Below are 22538 nucleotides of genomic sequence, written 5' to 3' on the forward strand. Positions count from 1 at the left end.
TCCTACCTCTCCCCCACCCCAGCCTCTTCCCTACCTCCAGCCCACTTGCTGGGAAAAGCAGAGTGAGAGACTGAGAAGGCCTTGACAGTGTGCAAATACTGTTCAGTGACACCTAAAACATTGGTGTGTTATCAACACTGTTTGGTCACAAATCCTAAGCACAGCATCATATGGGCTGGTTATCATGGGGGACTGCTGCCCCTGAGAAGGATGAGCCCTGGGCACCAGTAGAGACCAGGAGTGCCCGGCTGGGGAGCAGCTGTGGGGACAGCCCTGGGGCCCTGGTGGGCAGCGAGCTGAGCTGGCCCTGGCAGCAACGAGGGCCAACAGCATCCCGGAGCAGAGCCCGTAGATCAGGGAGACTGATTATCCCCCATTACTTGGCACATGATAGACCACATCTAGGAGACAGTGCCCAGTCTTCCCTCCATGCCCCTTGCAGGGCAGGTGTCCATAAAGAGGATCAAGTTTGTTGGACGCCACCAGGACGGTTAGGGCTGGAGCAGTGTGAGGTGAGATGGCTTTAGGGGGGGACACACACCAAACCACGGCCCCCAGTGCCTGTGGGGAGGTCCCTGAGAAGACGGACCCAGGCTCCTCAAAGCTGTGGTGTGACAGGAGGACAGGAGACGACAGGCAGGTGTTGACCCACAAGAGGTTCAGGCTGGGCTAAGAAAACCCCGTGAGGCCAGCCGAGCCCTGGAGCAGTTGCGCGGGCAGACTGTGCGGGCCTCGACCTCGGGGCTCCGGGACCCGATGGGACCCAACCCTGGGCACCCAGGCCCGACGCCCCGGCCTCCGGCGGTGGGCAGCAGCCACCCCGCCGCGCCTTCCCGCCGCTGCCGCCCGAGGCGCCGCCGGCGCCGAGCTGTAGGGGGCGCTGTGGTGGGCGGCCGCACCCCGCCTGCGCCAAGGACCGGCGGAAGGGCGGTCGCTTCCTGCGGGGGCCGCCGGGGCCGTTCCCCTGCCGGCATGGCGGGAGGGTTTCTGCTGGAGATCAGGCGGGGGACGCAGAGCGCCTTGCTGGTTATCCGGTAGTGCGGGGGCGCTGCCTGCCTTCCGCCACTCGGGCCCTGCCGAGCGGCCCGTGCCGGCGGGGGAGGCGCAGGGCGCGGGGGCGGCGGGTCTGGCTGTTAGCGTCCTTAGCCTTAAACGGGGCGGGGGGGGGGGGGGGACGGGACATGACCGGGTTCTGTACCGGCGCTTACCCCGCTCTTCCCTTCTGGAAAAGCCCGAGTTACTGTGCAAATAAATGCTTCCTGAGAACGGTGGTTTATTTCTCTCGATTGCTCCTCACCCCCACGGGAGACCGCGGTTTGCCGCCTGGGTGCCGCGGCGCGACTCGGGGCCTTGGCGTTGTGTCTTCACCGGACACGGAGCTTTGACTGCGTTGCGCCAGCCGCAGCCCTGCTCCGGTGCCTCCGCGGCGAGGCCCTTCCCGCCCGTTGTGGCCTGCGTGCGTAAAGCAGCAGCTCGTCCCGACGCCTCCTTTCTGAGGTAAACCCCTTACTTTGCCTCCCCAGCGAGGCGGACCTCCCCAGCTGGCCGGTGGACGTGTCGGTGGCCGCGGACTGCCTGGAAGTGAGAAACGGCGGGAGCTGCGAGGCGGCGGCGCTGCCGGCAGAGGTCAGGCTGGCCCCGTCCTCTTGCCGCGGCCTGCGCCGCCTCCCCGCCGACGGCCTCCACCTGCGCATGCGCCTGAGCCGCCCGCCGCCGAGCGCCGGTAAGGCTGGGGCGGGGCCCGCGCCGCCGCACCTCAACGCTGGGCGGGAGGGGAGAGCGCGGGCCGTGCCTTAAAAAAATAGGCTGCTTTGCTTAGGGTTACCCGAAACCTCACTCTTTTAAGTGACGTGCAAACAGAGACTGTAAAGTGTAGACTCTGCATCACCAAAAAAAAAATAAAAAAACCAACCCAGACCCAGCCGGAGTTCATGGTGCTTGCGTTGTGCATGTGCTGTCACTTTTTCTGAAAGGCTTTCTTTAGCTCTGAATTGAAAATTTAAACAGGAACTGATAAAATTTAATAAAATTGTCAGTTTTAAAAATCGAAAGTGCAAAAAGTGGCGTAACGGAAGGGAAACCGGGTTGCCGAGTGAGTGTTTTGTGTAGGAGTTTGAGAACTGCTCTCAGTTCCTCCCCCATGCTTCCCCATATTACTTCAAAATTACTTTCTTCCCCTCCTATTTCGTGTTTGGTAGCTGAAAATGCAACAATATGATTCATCCAGGCTATCACATTAAGGTTGTCACCGGCCACTTAATCATAAAGGACGGTGATTTTGTGTTGGGGCTTGTTGTTCTCGCAGCCTCAGCTTGCAGAGGTGGTTGTTCCGTATTCCCATCATGTTGTTCTGTATTCCCATCATGTTGTTCTGTATTCCCATCATGTTGTTCTGTATTCCCATCATGTTGTTCCGTATTCCCATCATGTTGTTCCGTATTCCCATCATGTTGTTCCGTATTCCCATCATGTTGTTCTGTATTCCCATCATGTTTCCATCCATTCAGGTCTAGGATGTGACTGCATAAATAGGAAGCATGGTAGAATAGCTGGTGCTTGCTTTCATTCTAGAATCCAAGCTCAATATGTTTAGATTCATTTACTAGGATGTGACACAGTAAGATACATTAACTAACACAAAATTGCCATTTTGTGGTTTTAAAGTAGAAATGACCAATAAAGTATGTGATGTACAATAATGGTTTCAGCACCAGAAATGCACTGGAATACTCTGTTGATTTTATGGTATGCTGAGGTTGCTTCTATACATTAATCTGTAATTATGCATGTGCTTTGACATCTCAATTACACAAAGATTAGTTAGTGTGTCTTATTAATGAGGCATGCTTCAAAAGAAGAAAGATGAAGTTTTAAAAATTTACCTCTGAAAGTCATACCAGTGAAAAACATATATGTGAACCAGATGGTAATCGATGTATATATTGGATAACCTTAGTTAGCCTTTATTGGTTTATATCAGTATGCAAAACTAGTTGTGTCTTATATCAAATTCTGGAACCTTTTGAAGTGCTTTCCATTTGTGATTGCAACCTAAATCTTAAATACTGAGTGCCAGTGCTGAGAATATACTTTGATTCTTAAGTCCGAGAAGGTGGGCGATGCAAAACATATTCATACATAGAACTAGGTTTACAGTTTTACTTTTCTTCCATCTAATGTTATTTGATAATTTGTGGAGGCCTTTTTTAATTTGGAAAAGTTGTCTGAGCTGGCTTTTGTGAGACTGTTCTTGCTTTGCTGGCCTGCAGAGGGTATTGCTCACTATCTATTCCTTGAGTAGTACCACAGTGGCTGGTATCTTACCTGCCTGAAAATTTGAAACTAGTGCCCGACTAGTGCCCTGACTATTTTGTGTTACATGTTGGGAGATACCCTCATATTGCAGAGACACTGATTAGTAGAAATATCATTACAAAAGAGTGGCATTGAATTTTAATTTATACAATCTCTGTAATGATATCAATATCTCAGCTCCCCCTGTGGGGAGGATTTGCACTTTTGAAATAATTATTCACGTATACAATTCCTACCTAGGAATACGGGGCATGAGGTGGAGATGGCAAGTTTTTCCTAAATCTTAGTACTTGCTTCTACAGGTAAATAAATTAAGGTTGTGTTTAAATGTCAGCATTTTACTTTGTTAGATTCTTATCTTTTTTTATTTGAGGTATTTGGCAGGATTTTTCTGTACAAGTGACTGAGAATTTTACACAATTTTGAAGATTAATATGTCTTCTTCTATCTATAGATTCAGTTTGTACTTTGAGGGAAAGACTGAAACCCCAGAAGAATTACGTCGTTTACTGTCAATCCTGTGGTGACATCATAGTACAAGACCGGTGAGTACTGCCGTGTCTTGTATTTATAGCAATAAATGCTGTAGTGATTGGTATTCATGTTATTTTGTGTACTTAGAGAGACAGCTAAAAGGTATTTATTTTGAAATTGATAGATGAGAACACTTTTGAAGCACTACAGATGACTAAAAGCAAAATTACCTGAAACAGTTTTTCACCATTTATTTGTTTACTTCTTGATTTCATTCTGGCTGGAAAGCAGAAGTACTTTACCAAGGGAGTTGGGTGCATTTCCCTGGAAGCTGGGAAATCTGGATTCTTTTCCCACTTGTCTGCTGTGCTTTGGGCGAGACATTTCCTTTTGTAGCTGGACTTCCCTATGTGTAAAATTTCTGCTTTGAGATCTATGCTTTTTGTTCATACAGAATCTCTTTGCACTCATCATCATAGCTTCTGGTTTTGCTGCACAAACAAAAAGCTGTAACATTTTGGCCTGGAAATATTGCAGATGTTCGTGGTTTTCATTGATTGAAAAAATACTCATAGTCTCCTAGTAGCTGACATCTTTGCTATGTTGAAAGGAATAAAACTGAAAATTTGAGCCTAGACTTCTTTCTTCCTCTGCCCTTCAGGGATCGTCTTCAGTTCTGTGCAGTCTCTTATAAATTCCCTTCAGTCATCATGCTGTAGTTATAGAGTGGCTGCTCAGAATGGGGGTGTTGACCACAGCTCCCTTCTAACTGTTAAGCAAAGCCAACCTCCACATAGTTCAGGGATTCTGAATTTGAGAAACACACACAGGAGCTGTTTCTTAGCTGCATGACTCGGCCTTATCTCTGTTTCTTACAAAGTCTGCGGAGTGAACGAGAATTTTAATAAAAAGCTACTGCATTTTCTGGCTCTTCTGATGAACAATTTTGACAGCTTCAGCTGGATATATAAGAATTGTTAGAGATGTACTTGCAGCCTTTTATGATCTCTGTCACTCCTAATACGCAAAATGGTGATACAAATGTGGTATATTCTGTAAATTCCTGTTACTTTCTTGTCATACATATGGATTTATGGCTGGCTTGAATGTAACCGAATGAGGATTTCCTGGCTTTCTCTTATGAAATGTCTCATCAGAAAGTCTAGTAATAACTCTTATTTTGCTACATTTGTAGAGTAATGGAACTGACAATTTCTAGTCAGTAACCTTTGCTTTCAAAAGATATTGCACTTTTATATTTTCGTCTCGGAGTGGGTGTTTTCTTGAATTTCAGCGCATCAAATTCATATGCATGCAGTTTGCGTCCTATAATGTGACCCAGTTAGAATTTTTGAGAAGGGAAAAAGAAAGCACGTTCAGGGCTCTTTGCTTGGCATTTCTTCTTGCAGGGAAGCTCTGAGCCCCTCGAAAGTTATCACTAAAAAAATATTAAGGCAAGGGTAGAAGAGTGGAGCTGCCAGCATATCCAACACCTTCTGTTCCAGCGCTTCCTAAAGGAAGACAGTAGTGTAGTCAGTACTTTTAGCTACAGAATTCGTGTGTTGGTCTCTCCAGGGAGAGTGAGTATAACAATGGCAGCGCAGGTGGTGGGATTGAAGGGAAGTTACAGAACTGTGTGAGGGGGAACTTATTAAAGTGTGAATTACTAGGAAGGGGTCTGTAATAAGAAAAATCTGCGATCTAGAAAATGATACCTTTGAGAAGAAATTGAAATAAATGGAATTTAGTTTAGATAAGACTGTGGAGAAAACATAAGACTCTTCCAATATGTAAGAAGTTGCTGCAAAGAAGGTGGCAGTAATCTTCAGTTGAAGCAAGAGGAATTTAGGTTAAAATGAAAAAAAAAACAACCCCAAACGTATTCTGAAGCTTATTTTTTACTGTTAGAGACTGCATAGGAAGCCAGCACTTTAAAGACTAGATTAGAGAAATATGCTAGGAATGGTTTAAATGTAAGTGATCCTTCCTTTATGCAAGAAAATGGACTCTATACATTTTCTGAAATCCCCTGGCTTAGTCTGTTTCCTTCCATGAATCTGATAGCTCTTCAGAGGTTAGGGTTATGCTCTGATTCTTCTCCATTACCCTCACATTACCCACATTAGAGGAAGTGATTAGATTTTTTTTTCTTCTATGAGTAAAAAGCTGCAAAGAATTTGGGATACTTTCTTTTTTCTTTTTCTCCTTCCAGTTAGGTTAAGTGTAACTCATATATAAAATAGTTCTTTAAAGCTTTATTTCTGTTATGAAGAAATTCTTAAAGGCTGAATATTGTGAAAAATAAATTTCATGAACTGACTATTAAGCAATAAACCTTTTCCTTACTCCAAACGTTAAGAATTTTTACTACATAAATATTGCATTGAAAAACTGATGGCAGGGGAAATCTTCTAATTACACTTTTCCTACATAAATAGCTTTAAGCATGACAATTAACTGCCAGGCTGGGCTGTCCAAGATTTTTTAGTAAGAAAATAAGGAAGACTGCTGTTAAAAGAAAATCAGTTGCATCTTTTGTCTTTCTCTTTTTCTCTGATGGAACAGAAGGGTTATATGTTTAAAAGTATAACGTCCATTTTACTTCCAGTTTTTTGAATTTTCAGTAGAGAGGATGGCGTTACTGGGTTCTTGGATATTGGTAATGGTTATTATGTTATTATGGTAACACCACAATAATGGTGTTAGAGATTATTTTTCTTAGTCCAGTCTTATAAGGATCTCTGTGGTCAAACACTTACCTTAGCCTGGAAGCCCACCCACCTAAGAATTACATCCTTATGGCAGGACTCTTTTAGACTAGTGCCTAACTTCTAGCTTTTTAAAATTAAGTTAATTACCTAGGTTTCCTCTGTTTGGAGACACAGAACTATCTCCAGAAGGAGATTCAGCCTGACTATATTAGACATTTTTAGAAGGAGAAAGTTTCTCTTAAAGGTCCCAACCTAAGAATTGTTTGTCGCTCTCTGACTGTGAAGGCAGCTTAAGTGGCTATCTTAAAGTAGAAACTCAGTTGTTATTAGGAGCAAGTTTGGGGAGGTAAGTCCCCCTGTTAGCTAGGTTTTATCACTGTATTTAGCAGCCTCAAGTTAGTCAGCACCGAGTAAACTTTCAAGTTTCTTTTTTGTTTGTTTTTCTGGAAAGCTACATTATTATTAGTGTTACATTTTTCCAGTTCTAGTGATCCAGAATATAGCTTCCCACCTATGAATGGCAAAAACCTAAAATATAGTGGAAATGCTATATTTTCAGTATAGCTCAAAGTTAGGAGGAATCTGTTTAGGAAATTCCTACCAGTTGGAGCAACTACTTTTGTTGGGCAAGAATTCAAGATCTTGATGCTGTAGACTGTGAGGGTAAAGAAAGGGTAATGTAATTAAACTGGACAGCATTAGTCTGCAGCTTAAGGTAATCTCTGTCTTTTTTTCCCCCCTGTATGTAACACTTGAAAAAACATTGCTGTGCAATACCAGCTTTTTGTTGCTGTAAAGAGCAATACAGAGGAATGAAGACTTCTTTTTTTCAGTGTGAGTCCAGGCATTGGAACTAATTGTACGAGGCTGACGAATAATCAGTCATTAGGCCAACACCAGAATTAAGGTCCCACCATGGCAGAATTGTGGTTGTATCTCAGGCAATATATAAGACCACAGAGAATGAAGACAGTGATGGGTAGTGCCGAGAGATGATCTTATTTAGTTACGGTAAAGCTGGGTCAGAGGACCAGTTATTCCAACTTTCATCTGTAGGTGGGGCAAGCACAGCTTGAAATGTATTGTCAATCTAGAAAGAAGGAAGTTTTTATAAAGGATTTTACTTTCACCCACCCAACAATACAAAAGGCACAAGAAACTACAATGGGAAGAACTGGCATCTTCAGAAAAGAATAGTCTGTGAACTGCAAGAAAGGGAAGGTGTCTAACTGTTGGCTTAGCAGCTGTGTGTTTATTTGCGAAGCAGCACCATAAGCAGAGTTATATTTGCAAGTTTTAAGTAAGGAGTAGAATCAAGAAACTCTATGTAAAGGTTTCAGGCAACAGCAGAAGAAATAAGGGAACAAAAGGAAACCATTCAAGGAAACTAGGCAGAGAGCAGAAAGCGCAGCTCTGCGACAAACAGTACATCTGGAAAACTGTTGGAGGGGTGCACACTGCTAAAGCCATTGCCCGTTGTTTTGGTAAAGGGCCTGAATTTCTTCCCAGTGCAATAGTTTTCTAGAAAACACAGATTAAAGAAAGTGTAAATATGTGGACAGTATCCATCAATACTTCTACATTCTTAATAAAAACACATTGTGGGACCACAGAACGGCTACAGGAACTGTAGGCAGGAAAGTCTTGACCACTCACTCATAATGACCAAACTGGTATTTATATAGCCACATGTATATATTCTAGCTTTAAGGGTATTTTACAACTTAAAGCAGTGATTCCAAACCTTGGGTTATAAAATCCTCTGGCACTGTGTGTAACCAAAGAAAGTAAGTTAAAAACAACACTGATAATCAAACAAAGTCTGGCATTGCCTGGAGCAGCCTCCTTGGTCCATACAGCTGCCCAGGAGAAAAGGATTTGACTTTTTTTTTTTTTTTGTGTGACTTCTGAAAGTTGAGTCTGAATCTAAATTAAGATTGCATTATCCTTTTTTTTTTTTTTTAAATGAAGATATGCCGTGGTATTTTTGTCAGGATTTAGCTTTTTCAAAACCTGGTATCTGACTTTGAGGGGCTTCAAAGGACATACTCTCCCTTGCTGTGGCAGCAGTCTGTTTCTGTTGGTTTTATGTCAACATTTGGTGCAAGGGAACTTTACAAGAAGTAATAATAAATATAACTGCAAAATGCCCATTGTTATATTTTTCATGACTGGATAGAACTGTTTTATTTTTGCCATGTGATTCATTTCAAGAGAGGATTATGCCAAGTTCTGCTTTATAATCATTGGAGATTCACCCTTGGGAAATGCTTCATCACAAACTTGGCAGGAAACACTCAGCCATTGCTTTCTCAGAATTCATCCAAAGAAAGTGCCTTTGACTGAAAGGAGAGTCAAGGACTTGCTTTTGAGAAAATGCCATACTTCCCCTCCCTTTTTGTAAGGAGTCTAAACTCTCTTGTAGTGTCTTAGAAATGAATATGATATATTGAAATATTTTTTTTTCTTCTTCCCTCTTAGGAAATTTCTCAGAGTTCTTCCTCTACCAAGTGAAAACTGGAGTGCTTTAGTTGAAGAGTGGTGTTGTCACCCTAACCCCTTTGCCAGAAGCACTTTGCACCCTCAGCATCATGACTGTTTTCTTGGAGACACTTTTTTTCTGTTGAATTCAGGAAAAGAATCACATGTGCCTGAATCTACCATGTGCTGCTCAGAGACTGGACACCATGCTTCTCAGAGTGGCTCCAACTTGGTAAAGTATTGTGTTTGAATAATTCTTAAGTGAATGCGTTTGGACTTTTTTTTGTTGTAAAACACTTTTTTGTCACTGGTTTATTTAACTTGTATGTGTTACAGAGCTGTTTTGGAGGTTATAGGGAGTTGTTGGTGTTCAGTTGTGCAGAAGCCGGAAAATATTCTAAGCTATGATTTACATTGTCTAAAGCATGCACCATGGTATTGATATTGACCTAGATATGCAAGAAGAACTTCTTCCTATAAACTGCATTAGAAACTATTTAATTACATAGTTCTAAACCAAATATTTCCCCCCCAAAATAGCCTGAGTGAAGGACATCAACATTTAGTAAGATAATAATTGTAATGGGTTAGGTGTTTGTCAAAGGGTAGTGGAGTGAAGAATGAAGAGGAAACTGGAGTAACAATGCTTTTTCTTCTCAAACTATGACTGGATGCATAACCACAAATAGGATCAAAGGAAGGTGTGATTTTTTTTTTTCTTTCTTTCTTTTTAGCTTTAGAAAGACTTGGAAAAATCAGTGTGTGTTTTGGGCTCAGATATGTCTGTCTTACGCTCTTAGAATATAGTAAGGAAATTGAGTTAGTTTGACTGCTCTGTCTAGTGAAAGGGACCTGCCACCCCAGGTTATAACTCTTCATGTTGATGTTTCTGAGGTGTTCCAGGAGGGCATATATCCATCAGCTGAGTCTCTAGGAAGAAGGCTATCATTTGTCTTAGAAACATCAAAATTTGTTGTTGGAAAGAAACATTTGTAGGGATACTGATGTTTCAATGGTGGGATAAAACCCATGAAGAAAGGAAATTCAGTTCTTCACTCATCTTGGAAATCTAGCACTTGTATAAAAGTTCAAGCAATAATCTTTTCTTGTACCAGAAGAACATTAAGGAACTTAGGTCACCAAAGCCTACACTTCCATAAAGCCTTTTCTGTTAATCTACTGCTTGTCTGTATTTGTGCTGACAAAGGTTGGGCCTGCAGATACCATGTATTAAACCTAACTACTGAAATCCTTCTACAGTTATGGGAACCGTTGCTGCCTTGGCAACTTGTGTCTGTAACAGCTGATGACTTGCTATGTAGATTCCCAACATGAAACTTTTAATCTGTTGAGAAGTAACACCAGAGACCCTGATTTCTGTCTGCTGCTGCTGTTTATCATCATTAGGGATTTGTATTATCCCCAGTTAAATCACCGGGATTCTCACAGTTCAACGGTCACTGGTGCAGTGCATCCAAGTGAGCCATCTGCTTGGGGAACAGTTCTGTCCCACAGTCCATATCCGCAAGTCTTGCAGCTGTGGTCCCTTTGGTTTCTTGTTCCATTGTTCTTTGAAAAGCAAAATATAGGGACGAGAAAATAAGAAATGATACCCTGAGAGGATATCAGCATGGGAGAAGCAGATTAATTTGGATTATCTCTGTGGCAATTGGAGTTATTTCTTCTAAGTATCCTTAAGAAGGAGGCTGAGCAGATTCCGAATTTCCAAAAGGACAATGCTTTCTGCCAGAGGTCTCCAAAATGAATTATCTCACATTTCAGTAGTCTCAAAAGGGATCTTAGAACAATGGGAACAAAGACGGGAAGAGGCAGGATGCATGGAGTTCATGTTGCAGCCCAAAGACGGGAGCAGTCTGCCCAACACACTTCTTCAATCAATCAAAGAGAATGTTTGCCAGAAAAGGGTTGTTTTTCAGGCAGAAACATGATAAAAGGATGTGGGACAAAGATGTTACTGAGATGTGGGTCAAACCAGGATAACGGCAGAACCTTTGAATGAGGGAGGAGGCTATTTTCTGTCAGAGGCATACAATAGTAGTGTGATGAATTTTCATGTTTGCTTCCTTAAACTTGCATTGAAGTTGAGAATTCTTTCCTTGTTTGTGTCAAATCCCTCTTTCTACATCTTTCACACTTGCAATCAATTCTCATTTCTGCGTTTGCTTATTTCCAGCATCACTTGGTTGCCAAGCAAATAAGCAAAACTGTAAGATCCAGCAGAAACTGGACTAATAAGGAAAAAAACCCGCACACTGAAACAGAAAATTCTTCCATAATGAGAGTAATAGAAAGTTACAGGCAAGATAGATTGCCATTGGTATAAATGTTCTCATTTCAGAGAATATTGTTGCAGCCTGCCCCAGTATGAAAGTTCTTTTTTAATTGCATTGCAGTTCTTTGGAAAGTGTTTGCCTATGACCAAAATAGTAGCAGGAATGTACCAGAGATACTTAAACAATCTTTCCCAGCCTCCAGTGGGACCAAGACAGCATCCGTCCATTGCAAACATATTTCTCACATCTATTAGTCTTCCAGTGTAACATTGTTTTTAAATGTCACATGGTCTTGCAGCATCCTAATAGCATCTCCTGGGGAAAATACTTTCCCTGACACCGTATCAGGGATCCTTAGGAACAGAAACAGAAAATATTGGGCTGGTGATCCACCTCCATCTGCAGATTGCCAGCAGCTGCAAGTTGTCAAATAGATATATTGATTTAATTAGTCTAGCTAAAACTATTGCTTTTTCAGTTGAAGCATGATACAAGTTAGTGGTGTTTTTTAGGTACCATGCTGCACAGTTCTCAGCTAGCACCTGTAACTGTAGTCAGAAAAAAATTTTCAAGTTGTAGCTTTCAGGGAAGTACTGTATACTATATACTTGCACTGTGCAATATTTGTACCAACCTCAAATACTGGTTTTCACAAAACCCTGTCTACTTATCCTTGCTCTTCACGTTAAGCAAGTAGTTTTACTGTGTATGTTTGAGAGGAATAGCAAGATAGGAATTGAGAAAGGGGATAACTGTGTATATATGAACCAGATGTTTTTTCTGATCTCCATAACAAGGGGGCTGTACTTCCAACATAGTCAGCTCTCTGAAGCTTTAACGGAGGCTCTCAGGCTCTCCCTAGTGCTTTTAGTTTGATTCCTGGTTTGTAAGAAACAAGCAGGACTTTGTGATCATAAGTTCAGATTCCATGTGGGATGCTTTCTGTTTTTTTGTGGAGCCAGAGTGGTACTTTCTTTTCATTTTATTATTTGCATAGTATAAATCAGAGAACCCTGTTAGGTATTTCCAGCATCAAATCCATCAGTTCTGTCTGAGCTATAGCTTTGAGAAAGATGTCCAGTATTGATTTAATATTTCCAATGATGGAAGCTTTATCACATTCCTTGGTAAGCTGTTTCAGTGGTTAATCATCCTGAGTCTCTGCTGCCTTCTTATTAAATTAAGCACACTAAGAATTGCAACTCTGTATCTCTTTTTGTCTCCAAGGTGTATTTATTTTCTAGAAATTATTTTTGTAGAGGTTTTCCAAACCATTTTCCAAGTTTCTAACATACTTTATAGATCCATTTTTGCAGTAATCATCAAACTAATTCTGAAGATGTTATATTTTTCTGTTTATCCATATCAACTATTCAGTTGTTCATGCATTCAGAGATCATATTTGCCCTTTCTGTTGTAGCATCTCATTAGTAACTCTGGTTTGGTTAGCTACCATCATCTAAATTCTTTTGATTTTTGCTGTCTTCCACTGTGTATTCCTTTATTTTATCATCACTGGCTTTGTTGTTCCTGTTGTTCCTGAATATATGATCTGGCATTTGGCTATGTTTTAGTGCAGATTGTTAGACTAAGCACAACCCACTTAATGATCCAGACTGTTGTGTATAACTCCTCTATGTCCCTTGTTTACCGCTTCCCTATCATTACAGCAGGAAGTACTTACACTTTTCCGTAGAGTAACTGAAAAAATGGGCCCAGCATATCTATTTGACTTGTCTATAATCTCTTTCATCACCAGTCTAATTACAGACCACATGTCCTTCAAGGCACCTGAATTAGAATAAATCCATTAGCAAAGCATTATTCAATTTTTGATTAGCATAATTGTGCTTGGAAATCTGCGTAGCCTGAAAGTCCACAATCCAGGTTCTGAAGACAGCCCATAATGGACATACCGCAAAACTTACCTTTGTAAGACAAAAACTGTACCTGACATAGGTAGGGCCGTTGGATTTACTTCATGCTACTTTTTCTTTTTTTTTAAGTAAGTTTGTGATGTGATAGGCCACAAAGCACTACTTTTTGTTCTGGACATCAGTCCAACACATCATCATCATACATTTTAATATTTGAATACTAAGGAGTGTGATAGTAGTAATGAAGAAAAACTATGCTACCTGAAGAGTGCCTGTGTGTTCACTCCAGTTGGAATCCATGGGAACTGTCACCATCTTTTACAAAGGTTGCACAAAAAGATAAATTTGGAGTTTTTTCCCCTCAACTAGTTTAATTTATTCTAAATTTAAATATTATTTTTGTAGGCATGTGCTGCAATATGATTTCTCAAGTTGATAGTGATTTGTTTGGACTTATAAACCAAGCCAATAAAACAGTAGTTGTTTTATTACACATGGGTATTTTTATGCACTGTATACTGTATGAACAATTATAAAGGTGATTATACAAAGACCACATATAAAAATCCAATTTAGGGGTCTTCTCATTATGTTCTCAGGATTTCTAGCTCCAGAAGGGTTGTTTAACTGAGGAGCGTCATTGTGGTTGTATGTACGTACTGCTTCCAGACCAGAGCTGTACTGTGCTATACCCAGGTTGATAAACCCACACCGAACCAGATTTCTAGAGTTTAGACTTTGGATTAAAGTGGAAGTTGTGCTTACTTGTATCTTTATACTGGTACTGAATTTAAATATTAACACTGGAATTAGTAGGAGTGTTACTGGGGCAGATCACAGGTTCATCCAGAAATGAGATCTTTTTCAGTGGGCAGTAATGGATGCATAAGAGTAAGACAAGTATTGAGTGATGTTATGGCCAGTGTAGAGACTTCTTGAACAAGATGTTATCTACATTTTTTGTTTTTAATAAGCCCTTGACAAACATTGCTTCCCCTCAATTTCTGAAGACTTTTTGAACTTAAGTATACTTTTAATATGAAAAATACTTTCCTGTAGTAAGTAACAAACTGTAGTATGCATTGTGTGACAAATACCTTCCTTTTCTTTGATACAAACCAGGTTATAATTTCATAGCATGAGCTATGAGAGTAAATGTTTGTTTCCTCTTCAGCTTTTCCTAAACATTCGTGATTTTATGTATCTCAATGATACCACTCAGTTTTCTGTCTTTCATGCTTTCTCCCATTGCAGGTGTTTTCTTGCCACATATGGAAACTGTTTTGTACCTCTGACAATTATTCTTATTCTTTCTCAATACCTTTCCTGTTTCTGCTTGAATTGAGGGAGAGGGGTTGTGCAAGGATAGAATCCACCGCACCTTTCTGGAATATCATGCTATGTTGTGTTCTTCCTAGTAATTCAAAATACTCTGCGGACATTTTCTACTCTCTGCTGAACATTGAACTGGTATTCCTATAAAACTGTCCACAGTGGCTCGAACTCTTTACTGAGTGGTGGTAGTCACATTGCAGCATAATGTTTTATGTATATATATTTGGAATACTTCTTTTTATGTGCATTATTTTGCCCTTATCAAAATTGAATTTACCTTGCCATTTGTCATCCAGTCCCTCAATATTACAAGATTCTCCTGTTAGCTATTACAGGTTGTGTTGTGTGGTCAGTATATATTGCCAGATTTTAAGACTAGTATGAAACTTGCAAGCAAGTCCAAGTGTAGAAAGCTGAAGTAGTGAATGCAAATCTGTGTGTTTGCAAACATAAAGAAAACAGAAATAAGTACAAAGTTCACTATCTACTCTGGAGAGTATGTTAAAATTATACATTCCTTTTTCAGAATAACTGAGTGACATTTAAATGACATTTCTTTGTCCTACAGAAATCAAAGGAAAATACCAGAGTAATTTGTAAGCGCTGCAAGACAATGCTGGGAGAAGCAGTATCATCAGGTATGGGATGTACAAACCAAACTAGACTTCACTGCATCAGCCATTGAGTACTGGAGGCTAAAAGCTCTGGAGGAAAGTAGTTTATCAGTAAGGTGCAGGGCTGATTCCTGTGTGTTTGTGTCATTCCCTTATGGAACAGATGAGGTTATTGCTTCCACTGTTAGACCTTGAAAGTGACTTATGACTGGGATTTCCCACATCCTTGTTTCTGTGGTGTATTTGGTTAATTCCAAAGCTTTGGAAGATAATGCATGATTCCAGTTCACTAGGAATCCCAGTAAAAAAGGAGTCCTGAGAAATTATAGGTTGTTTATTTTGCTGTCAGTCCTACAGACTAATGGAAAGGTTAATTCAGAACTTGATCAACACAGAACTAGAATCATAGAATTGTTTAGGTTGGAGAAGACCTTTAAGATCATCAAGTCCAACTAGAAGCTAAAGATACGATTGCAAACAGCCTTTTCATGGAAAGGAAGCCTTGTCAAAGAAACAGGTTATCTCTCATCATCATCCAATGATGAGATGATGAGATTATTGGTTTAAAAGCTGTCATTATATTGAATCAGCAGGGTTTGCCTGAAGTAGTGTAAAGAGGAGTCTCTGGTGGTTTTTAAAATGCAGTTATTAACAGGAGAGAAGCAATGATAAGACTGTTACTAGCAGGGTTCATTCTTTAATTCTGCCTCTGCTCTGCTGTATCAATCAGTGTGAGCCTGGCTCAGTTCAGAGATCTGGAGAATATAAAAACTTCTCAGAAAATGCAAAGTCTGTTTAAGAAATAAGTCATGAGGAGATGCAAGGCAGAAGGTCTTCTGTTACAGATGGTTCCAATTGTCCTGTACAGGGATCTGAACAGTGCAGGCTTTAATAAAACCAAATTTAAGGTAAGATGTTTGAAAAGCCCACAAAGCAGGTTGTGACTTTGGGAAAGCAGTGGTTGGAAAAGAGCTTCACAGATCATCATGAGTAATGGATGCCTTAATCTAAGCCTTCAGACAGTTGTAGCAACCAGTAATTGATGGGATCAGTGAGTATGGGAAAAGGCAAATACGGTGTAGATGTGCAGGGATTTGGTCTGGACTGTGTGTGTGGCTGAAGTTAGATAGCACACCCATTGTTTTGACCATGTTTCTTCAGTACTGTAGGAAATTTATGTAGAGTTCAAAGAACTGACAAAAAAACTAACCAGAGATGTATGGTATAAATCTAGACAGAACAACCTCTGTGAAAAGAGACGAGAGAGCAGACTTGACTGTCATGCTTTGGTTTTTCCTCATGAGCAGATATCAGTGCCTTGAAGATAAAGCTGGATTAGAGTGGTGTAGCTGTGGAGGCCAGATTTGGCTTTGAAATTCCCCTGTCGGCTATTCCTTCCCCCAACTCTATCCCCGTATACTGGTATGATTTTTTCTTGGGAAATCCCACCTTCTGTTTCTCTGCAAGCAAACATCTCATTAATTCCCAGTGCCCTTGCAGCAGTAGCACCAATTCCTTACCCAGGAACACCTTGGGAGCTAGAGTGACTGAGCTGGCTTCTTTTCCTCCTGTCTCCCAGGACTAGGCACAGCGTGGTGCAGACTAAAATTAAACTTAGAGGTAAAATATTATCTCCTAACAGTGAGGATAATTAAAAGAGTGTTCCCCTTACCTGGAGAAGGGGTGGGATTACCAAGCCTTTGGAATCTTTAAAACAGATTAAGTATCTTCCTGAAATGCTTGCTTTCATCCAGTTTTAACAGTGTGTGTGGACAGAGATCAGATGAGACCATCCCTTCCACCCTTAAAATTTATGGAACTCATGAATCTTTACTGTTGTTGACATACTAAGGTTTAGCGGAATGAATTTATTACTCTATATGCTTAACCTGTTCTGCAGGCCCTCTGGTTAAGCTGTGTTTGTAGCATAGACCCAGAGCTTCAATGTGATCATCTTTGACCTGACTTTATTGATGGGGATTAAATTCTGTACTCAAACACTTCCATTTAGTGTTAAAGGCTGTCTTAGTGGGGCTTTTGGGGAACAGTTACATTGAAACTTGGAATATATGCAGTATTAATGTTAAGTCAGTGTGATTTTTGGAAAGAAGTTCTATTCTGCTCTTTGAGCAAAGAAGAAAATTATTCCCCTGTGTGTGCTGTTATTAAAACTGTCCCTTGTGATTCACTGCGGCATTACTGAGCAGCAGAGGGTACTAAAATACTTATGTAAGCTGTGCTGATCTCAGTGCTTTAGGAAAGTTCTTTCAATTCATCTTTCAGGTTTGGCTTGAGCTCTTGCTTGCTTTGTTTCAAGATGATTGTTCCCAGCGTTAAACAAGGATCAATATGAATGACAAATTGCTGATCATGTAATTAGCTCAGAGCAGTTTTCTTCTGGCAATGTATGTTTTCTGTTACTGTTGCTTCTCCTCCCACAAACCAAAGCAGAATTTGGCCATCCGCTGTACCTCTTAATTGAGTGCTGAACAAAAGTTTAATTACTATAGTGATATGGTGACTTACAGTCTACTCTTAACAAGTTGGTTGTGCTGTTGTACTTGAAAAATGTTTTTGTCATTTTAGATACCATTAAATATTATGTCACTGAGGTGATTATTCAACCATCTGAGGCAAGTTTCAGCCCAACATCAAGGTAACAAATAAAGATTAAAAAAAACAGATAATTTGCTCAGGTTTCTGTTTTAGAGAGGATGCTAGAAATGCACTAACATTTTAGTTTCTTGAATAATTACATGTAATAACAAAGTGCTGTTAAATTTTATGTAATCATCACAGAATTAAGCATTGCAAAGGTAATGTAGTCTGAATTCACTCATTTACAATTTTGTTTGCTTGTCTTTTTGTGTGTTTGTGTGTGACGCAGGAGAGAGATTGCGTTTAATTTGTCGCAGTGTCTCACTACTCGGGTGATAAGCCAAAATACAGTACTTATTTATTTTGAACTATTTAAGTTTGCGTAATGTCTGGTGACTAATTATGGAAATGGAAGGTTACATTACGTAAGGTTAAATTAAGTAAAGCTTGAAATGTTTACTTGGAAGTGAGATTTTTGAATTTTCAAGTAATCCAGTTTGAAGTTAAGACTAAGATGAAACAGAACTTGATCTGGCTATCTTGTATCATGTACTATGCATTAGCCACAGTTCTTTCTTTTTGTGAATTATATTTGAAATATGTGCATCATTCTGAACTTTGTGTTCATATGTGTAAAATACAATAGGGAAAAGCTTTATTCAGCATTTGACATTTGGTGTTGGTCAAAACAAAGGATGTGGAACAATTTAGACCACTGATCTATTAAAAAATTCCTGTTGCAGGAAATAGAAAGTCCTCTGGTTTTTAGGGAGAGAAGGCTAAAGAAGCCCCATCTCTCAATAAAAAGTGATTGTAGGATTTAGTGGAATTGACAGTATGGAGATCCTCATATACTTGTACTGCATCAATATGAATGACTTTGCCCATGTAGTTGTTATGAAAACATATAATATGTGATTAATTCTTAAACAGGTCTCAATTTGTACAGAGCATGGTTGCTCAGTGTCTTGTGGAATTGTCCTCTGCTAAAAGCACGTTTAGATTCACCGTAAAAGGGGATAATGGAAAAATCTATATTCTGGTAAGTTTTTGGGGTTTTTTTATCTTTATCCTGCTGAAAAAGTTTAATCTATGAATCCCAGCTCCTAAAATGTATTATTTATGCTGTTCATGATTGTATGTTTAAAGAAAATTTAACAAATTCAAATTATTGAAGTGGTTCTGAAGAGTTCTGTTCAAGTAAGAAATTTCCCCTCCTTTTTTAATCTAAGTAGATGTACATATAGAAATTTTCTCTATTAGTATAGTAATGAAAGTACTACAAATGCACCACAAGTAGCACAGAAATAACACTGTGTTTTCTATTCAGAAAATATAGGAAGCTTAAGTTTTGACTTTATATTATATATCTCATCTTCTTGCTCCAGTGCTTCTTATCTTTAATCACCAGAAGTTCATCAAATTGTACAGCATCTTTCACAAATATTGTCTTAAGTCAGCAGACACTAGTAATGTAGTCAGTACATTGCATTGCAAAGTGAAGTGCAAACAAAAATAAAATTGCCTATTATACCTAATGTTCTAATGCTGTTAAACTTGGTTAAGCTTGATATTTAAATAGTGACAGCTAAATTCCTCAAACTTTTAAGATGGATAGAAATTTGGGTCTGGAATTATCTTAATACTATCCAGTTGGTATAACCAGGGATGTTTCCTTTTATTTGTGAACTAAATATAGGCACAGAATTTGTAATTTTGCAGTTTGTATGAGTAATTCATAGACACAAAGATAAACAAATACATGATTGTAGATTCCTGCCCTGGATAAACTTATAGATGCATTTTGTTGAGGTAGGCAATCTAATTAAATAAGCTGGTTTATATATACATTGTCCAAGTTCTGTAATTTCAAAACATCCAGATTCTGAGATAAGTGTGTATCTGTTGCTCTTAAATAAATTTTAGTGCCAAGATAGCATTTATGCAACCATTGAGAAATACTTCTTCTGTGATGATAAAATAAGGTCTCATGAGCAGACCCATAGTTGTCACTATGTATAATCTAATTGAGGAGTCATTGTTGTGATTTTTTTCCTTGTAGCTTATGTGTTTCCAAATTACCTAATATTCTGATGCTTAAGTCTAGTAGCTTATAGAGAACGAACTGGTTATTTTCTAACAGAAAAATCACCTTATTTAGCAGATTGCCATTACTCTTAGATCTGGGTTGCATTTTTGCTAATGTACTGATTAGAGGAGCTGGCTGAATTAGCATAGGGACTGGCTTCTGATTGGCATCCCTTCCTTTTTATTGGTGAGTTATTATTATTTTTTTGTGTTTAACATCAGAAAGCCCTTACTTATGTCCAGGGTGAGGTTCTGTGTACTGTATACACACCAACAGGTGTTCTGGAGTCATGGGTTAAGTCTTAGGACTCAGAGGCCTTGTGGACACAAGTGTAATGTAAGCACTGTTTATATTAATGATTGCAGACAGCTAAACAGTAAGAAATGTAGGTGCTTGAGGCTGTGGGTACACAGCCAAGTTAGACAAGTGGTCTCATCACTGATGCATCATGGACCAGCTGTCCCACTTGTTTGTTTTGACAATGAGCCAAAGATTCTCATTCACATGTTTGTGCTTACATACATGAATGCACACAGCTGAGGCTGTGTATGTGATAATTAAGATGAACGTCTCTCACAAGTATTTTTAATTTTTTTTTAAACCACAAATATTATGTATACACATTTTCCTTATTTGCTCTGCATGTATCACTTACCATTACCAGTTATGTTATTTGTGGTATCATAATATGAGTTTCTGTTGTTTAAGTTGGTGATAACCAAGTTCCTGAAAGCTGTATACTACCTATAGGGTTTTTTTTTAAAGGATGACAATAAATAAAAGTCTCTTTGTCTCAGGAAAAAAAAAGTGGCATATACAGATTTCCTTATTTATCCTAACTATATCTCTGCCCTCTCCACATTCTCTGAAAGATGAATCATTTACCTCCGCTCTTTGCTCCACTGCTAAAGGGTTCCCTACCTTGAATTTGCATGACTTACAAGCTACGAATAAGATGAGGATGGCAAATGGACAGTGAGACAGGAGAACACAAGCAAAATGGTACATTATTGGTCAGCATAGCAGCATCTTAATAGATGTAATTTTTTTCTGTACTATAGAAAAGGATAGGTTTGAAAGAGGTAAATAAGTAGTTTTGTGGATAGATACAGGGAATTCATCCCATGGATGGGGTCAACCTGATAAAACCCAAAAAGACACATCTGTCAAAATCAAAAGGTGTGTGGTAGAGTTTGGAGTGTTTGAATACTAACTCCAGTCTTTTAGTACTGAATGAAAGATGTTCTTTGGAGCGGGATTAGGCTGTAATGTGCTTTGAAAGTAAGGCAGCTTGTATTTCAGGAATCAGTGGAGAGGGAGTGGTAAGATTTCCCAAGGTAATAAATATGTAACAAAATGGGAGAATCCTGTCAATCAGATACGGATTCTTGGACCATGTCTTGGAGGGCATGAGCAGAACAAGTTTGGATTTGTCAAGGTTGGAGAGGGGGACGTTGCAGCCATCAAGATGTGAGATGAGTACTTTGTTGAGACTTAGCTACCCAGCTCTCTTAGAGAGCTTTATTCTTTGTGAAGTGTGAGGAAACCACATCTTTATCTGAACAGTCTGAATGTGAGGACAAAGAAGCTGTAATGAAAGATGTTTGCATGACTGACCTGTGTGATGACGAAGGAAATGGTAATGTCTGCAATAGCTAAGAAAGAACTAGCAAGAAAGAACAACAGGGTTTTTTAGCCATGTTAAATTTGAATTGATGCCTAATTGTCCACAAATCAATGCTAGGGACACAGGTTGAGATTTTGGGAAACTGATCACAGAATGTAGATCATAGTATTTCACCTGTTTGGATCAAGTCCCACAAAGTATAACTGAGATTTGTTGCAGCTTTTCTCCTAAGGACATCTTTGAAGCTTATAGACAAGGTAATTTAAAAAGCAAAACAAAATAAAACGAACTTGAAAAAAAACACCAACAAAAAACCAAGGACTTTCTCCTGATGCTGTCATTTCAGAAAAGGTCATCAATCTGCACTATGAATGAATTCTAAACTTTATATATTTATCTTTCTGTAAAGGTTCTTTTCTTACTGGAGTTAATATGGAAGGAATTCGGTTGTGCAGGCTCTGCTGTACAAAGTGGTAGAGAGGAAGGAAAGATTGTATGTTGTGAGTAACATAGTTGAAAGCACAGATCAAAATTTGAAACCGTGTTAGCAAGAAATAACATGTATAAACTGCTTTGAGTCAACACACCAAGTCTTGGTGAGTGATCATTCATTCAGACCAAAAGCAAGGTCAAAAAATAATTCATGCATGAGAAAAAGAAGGAAATTATTGCCTAAAGAAGCAAATGTAGTTCAGTAGTTGATTTTCTCATGGCCAGGTGTCCTTCCACCGCAAAGACTCATTTGCTTTCTCTGTATTGTCTGCTAAACTATTAATACAGATCTGTTGCATTGCTATTGAGACAAAGACATACTCTGAACAAGTGGCAGAATGTTATTGTCAGATGCTACATGTCAACACTTGTGGTAGAAGGAAGTACTTTTCAGATAGACCATGTTGCAAATGAAATGGTTTGGTTGATTTCTCTAAAGCAAATTGCAGAAGGATTCTGAAAGGAGCAGACAGCTATTGCTGCATTGTTCCCTAGACTAGTTTGAAGGATATTCCCCTTCTGAAAAGCATCCCAGGAGGCTCCTTCGCAGGGAAGTGTTAATAATTTCAAAAGGAAGGAACTCTGTTTAGTTAAAGCTAAGCGTGTTGGCAGTGGCCTGTGTGTATAGGGC

The 22538-nt window shown here is 39.6% G+C and overlaps 1 protein-coding gene across 5 annotated transcripts in view; it reads left to right on the forward strand.

Annotated features, from left to right (window-relative positions):
- Positions 1–899: 899 nt before the first annotated feature.
- The window catches only part of UBE3D (ubiquitin protein ligase E3D), an 83834-nt gene continuing 62195 nt past the window's right edge, over positions 900–22538 (forward strand). For all 5 annotated transcript variants that reach the window (XM_087775410.1, XM_087775409.1, XM_087775412.1 and 2 more), the window contains exons 1-7: positions 900–1034; positions 1524–1723; positions 3770–3860; positions 8982–9213; positions 15056–15125; positions 17688–17757; positions 18633–18741. In XM_087775410.1, coding sequence (XP_087631536.1) covers positions 973–1034; positions 1524–1723; positions 3770–3860; positions 8982–9213; positions 15056–15125; positions 17688–17757; positions 18633–18741 — 834 coding nt within the window. In that variant the 5' untranslated portion in view covers positions 900–972. The remainder of the gene's footprint in view (positions 1035–1523; positions 1724–3769; positions 3861–8981; positions 9214–15055; positions 15126–17687; positions 17758–18632; positions 18742–22538) is intronic.

This window comes from Nipponia nippon, unplaced genomic scaffold (assembly GCF_047370975.1).
Source record: "Nipponia nippon isolate SJK-2023a ecotype South Korea unplaced genomic scaffold, ASM4737097v1 scaffold_4, whole genome shotgun sequence".
In the NCBI taxonomy this organism is placed as follows: domain Eukaryota; kingdom Metazoa; phylum Chordata; class Aves; order Pelecaniformes; family Threskiornithidae; genus Nipponia; species Nipponia nippon.